Source organism: Caloenas nicobarica, chromosome 1, assembly GCF_036013445.1.
Source record: "Caloenas nicobarica isolate bCalNic1 chromosome 1, bCalNic1.hap1, whole genome shotgun sequence".
NCBI lineage: Eukaryota > Metazoa > Chordata > Aves > Columbiformes > Columbidae > Caloenas > Caloenas nicobarica.
The window spans coordinates 145,739,978-145,756,944 of record NC_088245.1 but is presented as its reverse complement, the minus strand read 5'-3'; the positions used below and the strand labels follow the sequence as shown (position 1 = coordinate 145,756,944).

Here is a 16,967-nt window from a genome sequence, read left to right as displayed (position 1 = left end):
ATTGTTTAGGTAATCAAAATACTGTTTTGCCAACAGTGGGTTGTGTTACAGAAAAGCTATGTTTATGGTGATGCTTATTCACAGAGGAAAGCAAGGCTGCTGTTTGTGGAGATCCTGTAAAAGTGAATTTGCTCCCCCTGCCTCCCCACCGTGTGCAGCACAGCTCTAAGTGCCGTGTTCTCTGGCGGGAGATGAAGTTAGCACGGCAGAATACATGGATGCTTTGAAGGAAAGGAACTTCATTCTGTCACTGTTAACATGTCCAGCTGTCCTTTTATGCAAAAATGTTTCCGTAGAAGAGAAAGCATACAAATCTTTTCCCATTTAACATTTTCGCTTTTGTAATACTCCGTGTGCACGAGGCAAGCTAGGAGTTCTGGCCCTTTGATTTTCAGTTGTACTGTCACATCATTTCCCAGGTAAAGCAGTAGTGTGATACTTTGTGGAGAGTCCAAGTTATCTCCTGTCAACTTAGGAGCCCAGTGGTTGTGATTAACCAAGGAATTTGTTATATGATGTACTGTAGCAAGCCTTTAAATTGCCACAGTCCAACAAAACATCAAAATACTGAGTGTTCGATCACCCTTTTAGATTTCTGTGTGTGCACTCGAGTAACACAGCAGGAAGAAGAATGTGGTTTTATGAAGGGAGTGCCGGTGCTGGTGTGGTGAAGGGGGAAGAGTCAACTCCTTTTTGTCTCTAGTTAGGGCAACTACCATTTTTCATGTGATGAAGCCGCCTGGCTCCATCTTTGAGGGTGCAAATAGGAGCTGGCAAGATGCGGTGTTGCATCTGGGATTGTGCATTTTTCTCTTTTGTACAAATTTGAACACCTGAGGTTTCTAGCGGCCTCTGTGCTGAAACCTTACTGTTCTGTTTCATGCATCTGTTTTGAAAAGGTGTTAATTTTAGAGTCAAACAGGTGTTCATCTGCATTTAAGTAGTGGTTAGGGTGTGCCTGGGAAATGTATCGTAATTTCAGGCAGAACTGTTGGGATACTCTGCTCAAGTGTGTCACTTGCAAAGGCATTTCGTCTCTGCCTTGCTAGCCCTTAGAAGATCCTTTAAAGGGAATTTGCAGGCCATGTGAGACCACAAGCCTCTTGTGTTGCTTAACTTCGCCTGCCTTGATCTTTTGACAAATACCTAAATCTCCAAACCATTCAGCGGCAGTTTCTTATATTTCCAAATGCTACCAGTGAACACTTAATATATTTATATTAATCCACTACTTAAAAATAATCCTTCATTTACAGTAAAGGACTCTTCTGTATTCTTTGAACTGATAGCATGTCAGGCATATTTCAGTGAGTTTTCTGAAGCATTTGCTGTTCGAGTCAGCAAAGACCGTGATTAAGTGCTGTCAATTTTTGTTTTGTGGCTGTAATACTGTTATGGTAACTGAAGAAATCAAGTAGTAGACAATAAGAAAAGGAACAACAGCTCAAATTAGTGGCTTTATTAGTCTTCATTTGTTAGTGTTACTTGTTGTTTACTCTGAAAGTGTCTCAGGACCTTTCAAGAATAGGCTTAATTATGTTTTTATTAAGCCATCTTGGAGCCATACTCTGCAGGTTCTAAGTAAACATGATGTTTAATATTTTATGTAGCTACAAATAGGAGATTCAAAAATTTACACTTGATGTTCTTGGAATAATTCTTTTGAAAGAATCCTTGTAGCACAGCTGGGTGTACAGGACACTCTTGTACTATTTAAACCTTAACCAAAAGTGCGTATTTTTCATCTGAAGCTAAAACATAATCGGTCTCTCTGACAAACTGGCTTGAGTTTTATTAGAAATATGTAACTACCTGGCTGCATCTGTTTAATTGTTTGTCTTCTGTTTTCAGCCGTGGAGTTCAATCTTAAGGAATTGGAACTTCTTAGCTGTGACGCATCCTGGATATATGGCATTCCTGACATATGATGAAGTGAAAGCGAGGCTGCAGAAATACAGCACTAAGCCTGGGAGGTGAGAGGTTTTGCTGATTATTCCTTTCCAAATGAACTTGCTGTCTCGGAAGCTACATAATTATTTCAGGTTCATACTTCTATATTGCATGACACACTCGATACAAGACTGAAGATGTGAATTTTTGACCTTTTACATTTTTTTTTCGTAACAGAGTGCATCAGAGAAGTAGTAGTTTGGGGTTTTATACTTGTGATTTTATTTCTATCAAAATGTATTTTTAAAAATAGTTTAATGCTAAAGTTTAGAACTCCATGTTCAGAAAATACTGAACTTGTAGATTTTAAGACAGAGGAATTTTGCAACCATGATCTGGTTTTTTTATGCCATAGTTCTTCTACAGCTATGAAACAAAAAAAATCATATTAGCACACACGAAAGTCTAAGTACAAATAAACAGGAAAAAAAAAGAAATTACATTGCTTTTACTTTCTTCTGAATTAGGTACAACAATCAATGCATTCTTGAAAAGCATATTTGAAAATATAATTTCTTTTCAAAATTTGCATTGAATTGTTGCTTAACAGTAAAAACCATCAATATCTTTCATGGTAGCACACTTAAATTATGAATTTAATCAGTGCTTATGTGTTCCTTATGTGTTCTTTTTTTTTTCTTTGCCAGTAATGATTCTATATCACAAATTCTGCATCTAAAAAAGGAATCTATCAGATTAAATATTATGACATGTAGAGTTTTTAAATATTTTCTATGTGGTGCTTTACATACTGAATTATCCTAACTGAACTTTTACTGTTTATGCCACTACTGTTGTCCTGGGTTTTTTTTCTGCACTCAAGATTGGAGAAATAAAATTCATTAATAGATTTAATCCTATATTAGTTAACTATTATTTTGCTGCTTTTAGCTTTCACTTATGAAGCTTTTTTCCCTAATGTCTAGTTGTCTAACTTTGCTGTGGGATCACATGCATACGTAGTTAAAAGTGCATAATTTTGGAACTTTTTAGAGAAGTCTATCAGCACGTTCTATTCCTTGTAAATAGAGAGTTAGTTTTGAGATAACTTTCTACTGCCTATCAGAAAATTACTTTCTGAATTGTGTTGGTGAAATGCTGGAGTGTGAAAGAGAAGATGTGAAGTGAAATCTCTTCTTTAATCAATCCTGGAAAATTACACGATCCTGTTCAAATGAATAGTTACTACTTCAATGTAATGTTGGCCCCATTGAAGTCTGTAAGAGCCATGTCAAACTTCAGGGAGGCTAAGATTTCTCTTTTTAAGCAGTTTGGAAGGAAATAAAATATTGATGCATAATTAAGAAAAGCTGCTGTATAATACAAAATTGAGTTTGTGGTATTTCACTGTGGGATGTTTTTCTGAATGAGGTTTTTGCATATGAGGTGGTATCTGACATTAAAGGGACTCAAATTTTTAGCAAGAAGAACTAAACATGCCTGATACTGTTGTCTATAGTCTTTCTTTTCCTTCTGTTGTCTGTTATGTATACTCCCAGCTATCTAAGTCTGGTTGGGTTCGTATTATCTTGTGTTTTCTGAAGCAGAAGTGATATATGTTCTGTCCTGTTCACCACCTCTGGTACACACAAAATTAACATTGCTAGTAGAGCAGTTTTTATTATTCATCATTCACATTTCTGTTGCATCTAAATATGTTTTCTATTTCTCCTTCCCTTCGTGTATGCACAAAAGGCATGTGTTGTAGCTGTGGAGACTTGATAATATAATACACTGTTCCTGAAAAGGTTTATGGGCATGGCTAAATGTGTGTCATAGGACTATTCACAGTGAATGTGCAGCTTTCACTTGAAGACCTAAAAAGCAAGCAAATGAAAAGTTGGGGGTAGGGTGCTACCGTTACCTTGTTTCTGCCCATGAGGAACTGACAGTATAAGAGATGCAGGTTTATTTAAGGCTATACGAAGAACACGTGGCAGGATTGTGAATCTGACCCAAATCTTCAGAGACTTAATTCAGTGTCTTAACCAGAGGCCATCCTTGCTCTCTTCACTTGTTTTGCTGAACTCTGATTAGCACTGACTTTTTATTCATCCTGTTTTTATCAAGCTACATTTTCAGACTGAGTTGCACTCGCTTGGGACAGTGGGCCATTGGATATGTGACTGGCGATGGGAACATATTGCAGACTATACCTCACAATAAGCCTCTGTTTCAAGCTTTGATTGATGGCAGCCGGGAAGGATTGTAAGTACAAATTCTTATAGTCACCATATGTATGAAATCCTGATTTTCTTGTTCTTCTGATGCTTATATGGGTAGTTGTGAAAGATCTTTAAAACAGAAAATTTGGATATGGTGCTTAGCATTCCTTTGGAGTTTAAGGACCATCCCTTTTACCCATTTGAAAACCACTTGTTTCCAGGTAATTCCATTAACCAAAGTTAACCAAAGCCATATCTCATAGCAGATAAATTCCAGGAGAAAATAACATCGGGCAGCTGTCACATTGATTCCTCCTCCCCTACCCCCAATACGAGTCCCAAGTGCACTTAAGCTTATTGAACAATTACTACTGCCAGTTACTCATGTGTCGAACTCTGGACAATGATTTGAAAGCTATGTAATTGCTTTTTTATATATTGTGCAGCCAGAACATTTTCCAGGTTCTAATAGTTTCCTGAAAAGATTTACCATTCTGAGAGAATCTACATTCGTAGGGAGAAGTAGTACATCTTTACTAAGTTAGCTGAAGTAACAGACAAATTTTTGGTGTCAGAATCTTTTCACTGGGATACATGTTTTGATATGTCCACCTGATCATAATGGGAAAAAAGGAAAAAAAAAAAAAAAGAAAATCAGTCCTCAAAAAAAGATTGAAACCCTTTACAATCTTGCAATTTTTATCAGTCCTCCACAGTCCAGTAATTTTTTCCATGTATGGTGATTTCATATCTGTAATAAAAACCACACTTACAATTATAGTCTTTCTGCTTGACAAAAACTGAGCAAACAAAACCTAGAGCTGAGAATATTTAATGCACAGTCAAGTTTTTGTACCCTATGCAAATATAACTTTCTCACAGTGTGACTTAACAACACTACTTTCAAGAAACTGTTTCCAAGTTAGACATAACATAAATCTGAATATAGAACAACTTATGGTCTCTGTAATATCACTTAACCTACTATTAGTTTCCCACAGGATTGAGATGCCCCCATCGGTTCTTGCTTGAAGTCCAGTCTGCATCTTGGATTCTCAGTGTAGATTCTTGTCATAATGTACACAGATTTATATATGTCATAATATACAGAGATATATGTGTGTCATACTATTATATACATATGTATATAACATACATAATAAATGTATGTTACCTTCTAGTCTATTACTTGAAATAGCCTATAGAGTCACCAAACATGATGCTCGCAGTGGAGGGATCACTAGGAACCAATGCAAGCATTAGCTCACTGTGAAATGAAGTTCTAAAATAATATTCTGTTGAGCTACCCCGAGAAATTTATCTGCTAACCAAATCTCAGATGCATCCTGGTGGTAGCTTTGCATGTGATGTCAAAATCTTTCCTATGCTTTTATAAATAGACTTGAGCATGTCTCAAAATTCATACATAGCAATTCAGTTGCACCCAAAAGATAAGAAAGATGGCTGAGGAAATATGATGCATTTTAGTTAATGTCTACTCTAACTTATTCTGCCCCTTTGAAATTCCATGTGTATTATTTAGCTAATAAAGCTAAAGAAACATTGCGTATTTATAACAGTCTTCCTGTGATGCAGCTATCTGTTTCCAGATGGACGAAGTTATAATCCTGATTTGACGGGTTTATGTGAACCCACACCACATGATCACATAAAAGTCACACAGGTATGTTTTAGAGTTTGTCAGTTATTTTGTAATCTTCGCTTCCCTTAGCATCTCATTTAGCAGTGACACAAGCTTTTATTAAAATGTGAGAACGGAATTTATAAGAGTGAAAATATGTTGTTGATAGAATGGCTTAGATGAAGAACAAGATAATAATTCTTTAAACTCTAGAGCCGGGGGTGATGCAGATGGCATGTCTTGGAAAGTTTTGTTTGTTCTAAGCCTCTTCCAAGTGAGAAATGCATTAATGGTTATTAAAGATTTTTCTGATATTTATGTTGCAGGTCTATGTAGCTTGGTGTTTCCTTGCTAATAGCAGATGGGAATACAGAAATAAAATCAAGACCAGATTATAGTTTTGAAGCTTGAACAGGAATGGTATGGTTTCTTGACAGGTCCAGGGGAAAAAGTATAGTTCATATATCACAAAGATACCAGTTCCAGGGTCCTTCTCCTTTCTTCTTTGTCTCTTGTGCAAATTGAAAGAGAGATCAGGGAAAAGCAACAGAAATAATTAAGTGCCTAAAGGGACTGACTTTGTAGAGAAAATGAAAATATCTAGGTGTGTTTATAGTCTGATTAAGTGATGATGTGATAAATTAATGTGCAGATGTTTGATATTTAATTAATATGAAGTAGCCCCTGCAAGACAAATGCTTGATTAAAAATGCTACTGAAATTAACTAGAAGGTTAAGTATACTGTGTAGAGCATTTTTCCTGACAAAAACAGCTGAAAGTCTTGAGGATACATTCAAGGAAAGACATCAGACTGGATACAAGCCATACAGTTTCAGATGCTCTGCCGTTTCTTCAGAGCAGACCGAGTGTCCTGCAGAATCTTCTGTAATTCTCAGTGCTCATTGTGCATTCCACCTCCAGAAATATTTTAGAAAAGAAGTATTCATTACCATCATTGTTATTATCTGGAGTACTGTTATGGAAATATCTGTTTCTTAAGTAAGAGAATTAATAAAAACGATTACCTGAGGAAAGTCTGAGTACGTCTCCTTATCTGACTTCCTTCTTTTCCCTCCAGTCTTAAAATACTAATAAAAGAGTAATGCAGAGATATCAGATATTTGTGTTTCACAGAACGATTTTCTAGCTCCATATCCTTACTTGTCCCCAAGGAAACAAAAAGTAGCTTAGACATTCTCAGTGATTACCTTGTTCTTCACAAGCCAATCATGTGTATTTTGAATTCACTGAATGAATCCAGTTGCTTCTGAATTTGTAGTTATGAGGACACCGTTAGTTAATTCTGATCGTAATTCAACAGAGTAATTCAACTATGTGGATGCTGCCTTAAATAATATGTAACTGTAGTAGTTTTAAGCTGTCATTAGAGCTGGTTGAACTATGAAAACATGGTTTAAAAGTGGCTGCAGGACTAGATTGCTGCAAATGGATTCTTTGTGAGAGCCCCCACCATAAGCATCTTCAGTACAAACTGACTACAGCTGCATATACGAGCTGTGTTTATTTTCTCTTAGCCTCATCTCCCCTCTGATTACTCAGCAGTAGCTGCTTATTTTCCTGTGACCTGGATTCTACTTATTTTAAGCTTCCAAAACATGTTTTTTTAAAGACTATAAAAACGCTTTATTTCTACACGAATGCATTTGATTGCCAGTTCCCCAACAATACCTAATTCTAGAAAACTGTTCTGGACTCAAGTTTTATCTATTATTTATTCCTCCTGAAGGTGTTCTAATACCTTCCTGTCTGTCTTGTAAGGATGCAAACTACTGAGTGATCTGTGCATGACTGTTGCCATGTTATCCTGGGGGGTTTTCTTGCTGTACTTCTTTCACAAGGGTTGTTTACTTAAGTTAACTATACTACATCCTTGCTGTAGGTAGAAAGCCCTCTTGCTTGTCAGTTTTCAGTCCAATAATTTTTATTAGTCCTAAACTAATACTTAGAAAATTAAATCCCAATTTTCTTCCCATTCATCACTTAATTTTTCACTTACAACCAGGTGTTCATTATCTTCCTCTTAACTGCAACCAAGGAAAAGCAGGATAGTAAGAAGTCTGGAGAAAACCTAATAGGCACAGATATTTAAAACTTTTTCTGTAGCATTTATAGTAAGATATCATGGGTTTGAAGAAGCAAAAAAGTGAGCTGTTTCAGTAACCTTAGTGTGGCTTTTAGATAGATCAGTTGCAATAGTTTCCTAGATTAAAAAGTGAAATTGGTTGAAAAACATGGGATTCAGAGAAATGTTTGTTACTACTGGTCCTTAAGTATATTCTTTGTGAACAAATCACAGTAAAGAAATAATCCCTTGACTTTCTTTTGTTACAGGAGCAGTATGAATTGTACTGTGAAATGGGTTCCACTTTTCAGCTGTGTAAAATCTGTGCGGAGAATGACAAGGATGTGAAGATTGAGCCTTGTGGACACCTTATGTGCACGTCTTGTCTTACAGCGTGGCAGGTACTGTCATAGTTCAGTTAGCGGAGAAGAGGATGGATTTCTCTGTTACATCCTTGTTTACAGTGTGGGTATATGTTCACTTTTCCAAGTACTCAGTCAGAGGGCTCAAGGGCATATATATTTAAAATGATAAACTTATTGTTTTGTGGACCAAAATCTGTGAAAAATAAAGTTCCAAGAATCATTAAAATCTTGACTTGCAGGCTTACCAAGACTATTTGCTGACTGCTACTAAGCAGAAACTCTTTCCTGAGCGCAATCTCTACTCAGTGAAAGCTGGGCATTTGGTGCCAATTCAGCAACCCAGGTCCTTTCATGACATATTCAAAGGGCATGAAGGAGACAAGTAGTGGCTGGGAGAGGATAACTGACTCCATGGCATTTTACAAGGAGACAGGATGTCTTTGGTGAGAGAAGGATTCCATCAATATGGATGACTGATGAAATGGCCTGTGGAAAAATAGTCTTAGGATTCTTGTGTTTCATGTTAATAATGTGTAAAGCACTAAACCATTTAGATTTAGAAGGTTGTTGGGGTAAGAAATTGGATGGAGGGGAAACTCTGGTCTCTCAGTGTCATTTACAGAATATCCAAAAAACCACAGAGACTTACTGGTGACACATGTGGCTGTGTTTTGTCCATCTTCTTCATGGGCATACCAGTCCTTGGGAAAAGGGAGGACTGTAAGCTTTACTTCAGCACAGTTAACAATCATTTGACTTAAAAACTAAAAGCAGAGGTCATTCCTCTTTATGATTTCAGACTTTCCCCTAATAGGTGGTTCTCAAACTGAATCAATTCTGCCTCCTTCTCCCTGCCCTTTTCTTCTTTCCTATCTGTATTTTGTGGCGAAAAGTAAGGGTCGTGTCATTCTCAGGCAGGACTCTGTTCCACAGTTAGGCACCAGTCTTTGGTTACAAATGTAATGAGAAGAGTAAAAAGAATCCTCGACCCTAATCTATTTTTGACCTGGTTTTAAATGAGTTCATCCCAGTTAAGGGGTTTTCATTACCATGTTTGAGATATGACTTAAAGTACTATAGATTTCCTTTTCACATTCCTAATTAAGAAATAATCATTGGCTAGTGATCATGATGTGTCAGAAGTATCATTTTTTCTTTCATTAGCAATAAAGCTTGCTGGAAAAGGTGCATTCTCAGTTTCTGATTTTATGTTCTTTCTGAAACTCGAGTTTGCTCCAAACACAAATCTTCCAAATGGCCCACAGATCAGAAATTCTAAGAAAATTCCATTTTAGACATACCCAAATAAGAATATTTATTTCACTACTAAGCAGCTGGTAAGCTGGAACAATATTTCTCATTTCTGGAGTACCCTTTTTCTGTTCTTACCAGTTTCATTCTGAATAACAAACATAGAGGTCTGACTGTGTTAATCTTTCACTTTAGAAAAATCTGAAATTTCAAAGTCTTTAGCGCTTCCCCCCACCCCTTAACTAGAAGGACTAAGCAAAAGGACTGAAATCTTTGTACTTTTGATTGCCAGGTGTCTCATAGCATGGTAGCAGCATGTTCCAGTGTTGTGCCAGTGATGGGTTCTGGTATTGGAGACTTCAGAAGCAAAGGTCCTCAGTACTTTGACCAATGGCTAGGGATTCAGAAGGAGGACAAGAAGGCATTTTGACAAAGCAGTGGATGTGGTCTACCTTGACTTTAGTAAAGCATTTGACACAGTCTCCTACAGCATCCTTGCAGCTAAACTGAGGAAGTGTGGCCTGGACGATCAGGTAGTGAGGTGATCTGGGAACTGGCTGAAGGAAAGAAGCCAGAGAGTCGTGGTAAATGGGGCAGAGTCTGGTTGGAGGCCTGTATCTAGTGGAGTGCCTCAAGGGTCAGTACTGGGACCAGTACTATTCAATGTATTCCTTAACCACTTGGATGAGGGAACAGAGTGCACTGTCAGCAAGTTTGCTGCTGAAACCAAACTGCGAGGATGGCTGACATGCCAGAAGGCCGTGCTGCCATCCAGTGAGACCTGGACAGGCTGGAGAGTTGGGCGGGGAAAAATTTAATGAAATATAACTAGGGCAAGTGTAGAGTCTTGCAGGGCAAGGAACAGGGGGGCAGGAACAACCCCAGGTTCCACTATAGGTTGGGGAATGACCTATTAGAGAGCAGTGTAGGGGAAAGGGACCTGGGGGCCCTGGTGGACAGCAGGATGACCATGAGCCAGCACTGTGCCCTTGTGGCCAGGAAGGCCAATGGCATCCTGGGGTGTATTAGAAGGGGGGTGGTTAGTAGGTCGAAAGAGGTTCTGCTTCCTCTCTACTCTGCCCTGGTGAGACCGCATCTGGAATATTGTGTCCAGTTCTGGGCCCCTCAGTTCAAGAAGGACAGGGAACTGCTGGAGAGAGTCCAGCGCAGGGCAACAAAGATAGTTAAGGGAGTGGAGCATCTCCCTTATGAGGAAAGGCTGAGGGAGCTGGGTCTCTTTAGCTTGGAGAAGAGGAGACTGAGGGATGACCTCTTTAATGTTTATAAATATGTAAAGGGTGAGTGTCAGGAGGATGGAGCCAGGCTCTTCTCAGTGACAACCAATGATAGGACAAGGGGCAATAGGTACAAACTGGAACACAGGAGTTTCCACTTAAATATGAGAAGAAACTTCTTCACGGTGAGGGTGACAGAACACTGGAACAGCCTGCCCAGGGAGGTTGTGGAGTTTCCTTCTCTGGAGACATTCAAAACCCACGTGGACGCCTTCCTGTGTAACCTCATCTAGGTTTTCCTGCTCCAGCAGGGGGATTGGACTAGATGATCTTAGAGATCCCTTCTAATCCCTAACATTCTGTGATTCTGTGATTTTAGGCTCAGGCAACTGACATGTTCAGAAACATCCAGCTTCATCAGAACATTGCAACCAGCTGTAATTGGCCAGGTACATATCCGACTTCATTACAAATTTAACTTTTGTATAATTAGTGAGGCAGTGAAGAACAATTACACTGTAACAGCATCAGCTGTTGTGAGCTTCTGGTGGGCCAGTGTTTAATTGGCAGCATAATGGCCCATTAGACATGCCTCAGGAGGTCCAATACAGATGTTTTCACTAAGCAGGAAAAAATTGAGTAAGCAACATCAAATCTGCATTAGAAGACTAAGGATGATTAAGAGTTGTTCACCTTCATGGAGATCAGTCTCAAATAAGACTTGATTTAGCAGTTTCCATTTTCTATTATGCAACAGGAGTAAAATGTCATTTTCTTGCACAGAAGTCTATTCTTCTCTCTAAAAACTACATGTCTGGACTTGATTCTAAAAGCATATGGGCATATATACTGCATTGTATGGTTCACAATAGCTACTCAATGTTTTAAATAATCTTTCTATGGGCGTGGACGAATGTGTGTATTCATATAGATGTCTCAGTTTTAATTTCTCAGTTGTGTTCATACGGTTGAATACAAGTCTCTGCTGCTGTGATTGGTTACCCAACATATTTTGGTGAATTTTAGTGCTTTCGAAAAGAAAGGAAACTGCTATTACAGAACTACTTGACAACACAGATACAAGAAAGCCTTGAAAATGAAAACCTCCATGCCTCATCTCTAAGGCTGTTTTTAGCAAATGAAACAGTCAAGAATTGCATGAATAAGGGAGGACTTCTGTTCACTTGACACTGGTTACTTCAGTAGGTCCGTATAATTTGGAGGCACTCTTTGAAGTAGTAGGTGATGTTGACTAGCCCTTTGTTATTAGGTTGCAAGGCTGCTAAAAGTAGATTACATATGCCTTTCTGTACCAAACAAAAATCCAGTACTAACCATGCCAGTAGATGTGACTTTTGTCAGGAGACATCATTTATAGTTATCCGGCCTTGGGATACAGTTCTTCCACAAACTGCAAAATCATCTTTCGGTAAGACTGGCAAGTGTCAAGATAAAAATAATGCTAGAAAAATATTAAAGCTTGCTTGATGATCTTTTGGGATGAGTTGTTTAGAATTAATTTTGTGTTCATATCTTTTTAGCTGTCTTCCTGACTGCAAATATGACACAATGTGATTTGTGAATTCAGTTTGAATTGCCTTGGTCTCTCAAAGCTTCAGGGCTCTTTTGGGTGTGATTGTGTTGTGGTGTGGTGGTGGTGGGGTTTGTTTGGTTTTTGTTTTGCTTTAATTTGAAACTACATTGTGCTCTTGATGGAAAAATTTCTTTATAAGTGCTTGAAAGACTTTTTTTCAGGTATTTTTGTTCATTAGTAGTCTGAAATCTACTTTAAAGGCATTTTGATTACTTCTGACAAGGAAAAAATATTTCTGAAATAAGTAAAATATGACTGCTTGACAATCATTTAACACATCATACTACTTTAAAAGTAAAATTCAAATAATTCTTATTTCTGATGACATGTGAAAATAGTTCCTTGTTTTACGTAATTTATTGAAAATGTAGTAAAGTCCTGGTTTGTTACTTAAACATGTCAAAAAATGTAGCTTTAGATTTTCTGTATGCATATCGCTGAATGACAGTAAAGTTGCAGCTGTGATGGACTGTATATATATTCTTCAGAGAAATGCAGCTCATCTGCATTTTGTAATTTAAAATGAAAAATAAATACTCTATATTTAATATAAAAGATATATAATAAAATGCATTATCTCTGTCTACACACCTCACCTTCTTTCCTCTGAAGTAATAGGAACATTGTAATTCTAAAAGGCAAGGTGTTGCTTCCTGGTGTGTAATGCTAAGACAATTACAATTTTGGTGCTTTGTAGAGACAATGGCTGCATTTTGTTTAGTTATTTGTAAGTGAAGCTTAATCTTCTGAAGAGAGACAGTGTTAAAAGTGTAGTCATTTTACCATTTACTATAGTTAAATATCTGTGAATCTGTTTCCTGTTTACTCCAGTCCTTCTTTAGGAGCTCTTAAAGACCTGTTAAGGGCGTTTTTGTGTAGAAAGATGTAAGACCTACTTTTATAAGCTTACTCCTATTTTTATATTTTTAAAAAATAATGTACTTTTTTGTCTTGCTGTAGGAGTCTGATGGCCAAGGCTGTCCTTTCTGCCGCTGTGAAATCAAAGGAACTGAACCAATCATTGTGGATCCCTTTGATCCAAGGGATGAAAACTCCAGGTGCTGCAGTATTATTGATAGCTTTAGCATGCCTATGTTGGACTTGGATGATGATGACGACAGAGAAGAGTCTTTAATGATGAATCGTTTGGCTTCAGTCCGAAAGGTAAATTTTCAAATGCTGTACAACACATAAAGCTATACGTTTGTAAATGAAGCTGCCTGTAACTTTGATCAATGAGATGTTGCCGTTCGTGCTCTAGGTTTCAGCAACTCACTGAACAGTTCTCGGGTTGAAAAAACAAAATGCATCAATATTGCAGTGATAATACTGAAGTTCAGTGGGAGGAAAAAAACAATCCAGATTCCCAGCTGATATGCACCGAGTTAACTCTATTTATAATGGAGGAAGCATGAGTTTGCACCAGCTGAGACTCTTGTCCAAAATACACTATGTGGACAATTCCATTAACTTTTATTTGTCAGGAACACAATATTTCATATATATAGAATATATTATTCATTTTCTGCACATGTGGATGCATATGCACAGAATGTTTTAGGATTAAACTTGAGTTTCTAAATAGGCTATGAATATTATTGCTCTATAAAAGTGACCTATAACCCGATTTGTATTGCATACAAGTATCTTTTAATCATGTTTCATGTGAGTCTATGATTTTTTTTTCCTATATTTTTTGTATTGGGTACTTTTAGCGGGAAAAGTATGTCTGAGATTTTTCATAGTGACTTTGTGTTTTGTGATGTTTTCTGTCCTGAAAGTGCTGTATGTTAAATTCTAGGATCTTTCTTTGGTCACAGGAGATTTTATCACTGATAAACTTTTGTCAACGACAGTACTTAATTATTTTATGTTAGTAGTTTTTACTATTGTATTTTAGCCTGGAATAGATATTGTCATAGACCATGCAACACCAAATTTTACAGTGCATTATCTATATTTTTACCTTTTCCTACGTCATCTAGATTGCGTAGTTGCCTTGGAATTAATTCTGTAACATCCTCCTCTTCCATTTCTGTACCATCATGGCGTTTTTTGGTTGGTTTGGTTGTTGTTGATTTTGGTTTTGTTTTTGGTTTGTTTGGTTTTGGTTTGTGGTTTTTGTTTGTTTTGTTTAAAAAAACCCACAAACGTTGTTTCACTCTAATGCCTGAGAGTATCTGTCAGGTAATATACATACTTCTGATATCCTTCCTAACCTCTATGAATCATTCTTGTGTTGTGTATGTAGTACAATGTGGCCTACTCTTGGGAACAGTTTATCCTTCCTGCCTGGACTTAAATTGCAGTCTGCAGCCTGACCTCTGTGAGATAGCCTTGAATTGATGGGCTTTTATAGCACTATCGCTTCCATGATAAGGCAAAATTGCATTATGCTTTTATCAAAAGAAGGAACAATAGGCTTTACTATAAGAAGTCTTGTTTTCAGTATCTGCCAAGTGCTTGAGTGGTTTGGTGCTCGCTATTTTTATGTCATTAATTTCATAGTTCAGTGAAAGAAACCTACTAATTATCCCTGAAGTTCAGGAACAGCGTTTTCCAGTCTTTGTCAGCCTCTTGAAGTCCTTGCTTGAAAATTTTGAATTATCAGGTCACTTGGTGATTTTTTTAAGCTGTTCTCTTAAAGCTGTTACCAGCAGTTGTACACAGATGCTCTTAACCACACCACCTATGTGGAATATGGCGTTATTCATACATGCTTTTTGTTAGTAATGCCTTCATCAGCCTTGTCTTTTTCTTTTAGTTGTTCTTTATTTTTTTTTTAAACAGTGTTTCTTCAGAGCCTGCTAGAAGAAATTATTTTTTGTTCTTTGCAATATTATGTAGGATTTTAGTCTTTTTGAATTTTTCTTTGGTTTCATGTTAATGCTGTTAATATGAATGTGGTACTGCATAATGGCTGTGTTGTAGTCATTTGATTTGTTGGAACAATGGAAGTTAGATGACAAAGACAATTTAGTTCCTGCGGCCAACCTGCTGATACTGTTGTTACTTTGTAATCCCAAGGAACATATTGTTCAATTTTTATTTTATTGCAAGGAATGTCATACGCTTTCTCAACATAAACCTGTTGATCCTTGAAAATCAAATGGGCTGTTTTTGTCTCATATCACCTGACAAGACCATGTGGTATTACTGAGAAAATCTTCTTGTGGCCTATCTGGCTAGCAGGGAGATGGGGTGATAAACTTGCTGGAAGAGCAAAGTTCCAAGGACTTGAAGTCCTGATGAAAGTGACTGTAGGGCTTCACAATGTGTTGTGGAGATATTCAAATCAGCCCTAATTGTCCCAAAAGCCTTGTGGGAGGGGCACTGTTAAAATGTTTCTAATACCTTTGGAACTTGCACTTGGAAATAATATTTATAATGCAAAGTATAGTTTCAGTAGCCTCATTTCAGAAGCACACATAGTCAGTTTGATCACTGATTAAGGGTCCTGGGTGGGTTTTTAAGTGAGTTCTTCTTGACAAAATGAAAAGCTGAAAAACGCTTTTTGGAATTGTCATTTAAGTGTAAAGAAGATACTTTTTTTTTTTTTTTTTTAAATCTCCAGCTGTACCTGTATGAAAAATACCAATTCTTCAGTTTATCACTCTATCTCTGAAGCGTACTCTAAACCGTAAGAAGTATCTGAATTAAGTCCCTGAGGGACCTTAGACTTGAAATTGCTTTGAGAAAAATAATAATCGCAAAGCTACTTACTCATTCTTTAATGGAATGAGTAAATGGATACACAGAAGAATGAATCATTCTTGCTAGGTGTTGTGTATGAGTCAGCAGCAGCCGCAGATCACCTTAACAGAGGCTTTAGAGGAATCTACTGCAGACAGTCTTGTTTATCTGCCTCATCAAGCAGCTTATTTCTTTTTAATTTTCAAATTGTCTTCAATATTTCTTTGTGAAAAAAATATGAAGAGTGGTGCCAAACCCTCTGTTAATTGTCTTACTGCTGAGAAATGTCCAGCCCCATGGTATCAGATTAGCTAATGCAGATTTGGCCTGAAGTGTTCCTTTTCTCAGCTCTATACCATTTGTGCTAGCCAAGCACAACAATATGAAATGCACATTAAAAAAATGTGCAGCTTACAGGCTTAGGTAAATATTAAAAATTACTTTTTCCATTGTTAAAGAGAGCATTTGAGTCTCTAGCAGACTATGTTTATTATTCCATAATGTTTAATATTCCATTGTTCCAACGAATTAAAAGTTATCTGTCACTTTACCTTGTGCAAGATGTAATTTGATACACTTCTTTTAAAAAGAAAGAAAGAAGGTAAGGAAAATGCGTAGTGCAGGAGTTCTTGTTAAGAGCAAATAATTGTGAATTTCAGAAGTGCTGAGGTAATTGTTTGATCTTAATAATATTAGCTGAAAACATAGAGGAAGGCCCTAGTGGCCTAGAGGAGATAATGAGGTTTTCTACAGCTGAAAGTAGACATTCTCTAAAAGTGCTTTCTTTTATAACTAGATGAAGTTGTTATACCTTTGTCTGGACACTTACCATCTTCTCTGGAATTAGTTTCCTAGCTGTCTGAATGCACCAAAAACTGACTTAGATTAACACTGTTACTTTAAAATAGTTATAGGAAATTGTCAAAGCTGAAAGCCACTGTTTGTCATGATTTGGCTTCTTCAGCAGATGCTTAACAAATCATGACAA

The 16,967-nt window shown here is 37.2% G+C and overlaps 1 protein-coding gene across 3 annotated transcripts in view; it reads left to right on the top strand.

The window, feature by feature from the left end:
• The window catches only part of CBLB (Cbl proto-oncogene B), a 138,840-nt gene that overhangs the window by 85,721 nt on the left and 36,152 nt on the right, over positions 1-16,967 (top strand). For all 3 annotated transcript variants that reach the window (XM_065646408.1, XM_065646415.1, XM_065646425.1), the window contains 5 exons: positions 1,852-1,973; positions 4,021-4,158; positions 5,712-5,799; positions 8,111-8,242; positions 13,247-13,450. In XM_065646408.1, coding sequence (XP_065502480.1) covers positions 1,852-1,973; positions 4,021-4,158; positions 5,712-5,799; positions 8,111-8,242; positions 13,247-13,450 — 684 coding nt within the window. The remainder of the gene's footprint in view (positions 1-1,851; positions 1,974-4,020; positions 4,159-5,711; positions 5,800-8,110; positions 8,243-13,246; positions 13,451-16,967) is intronic.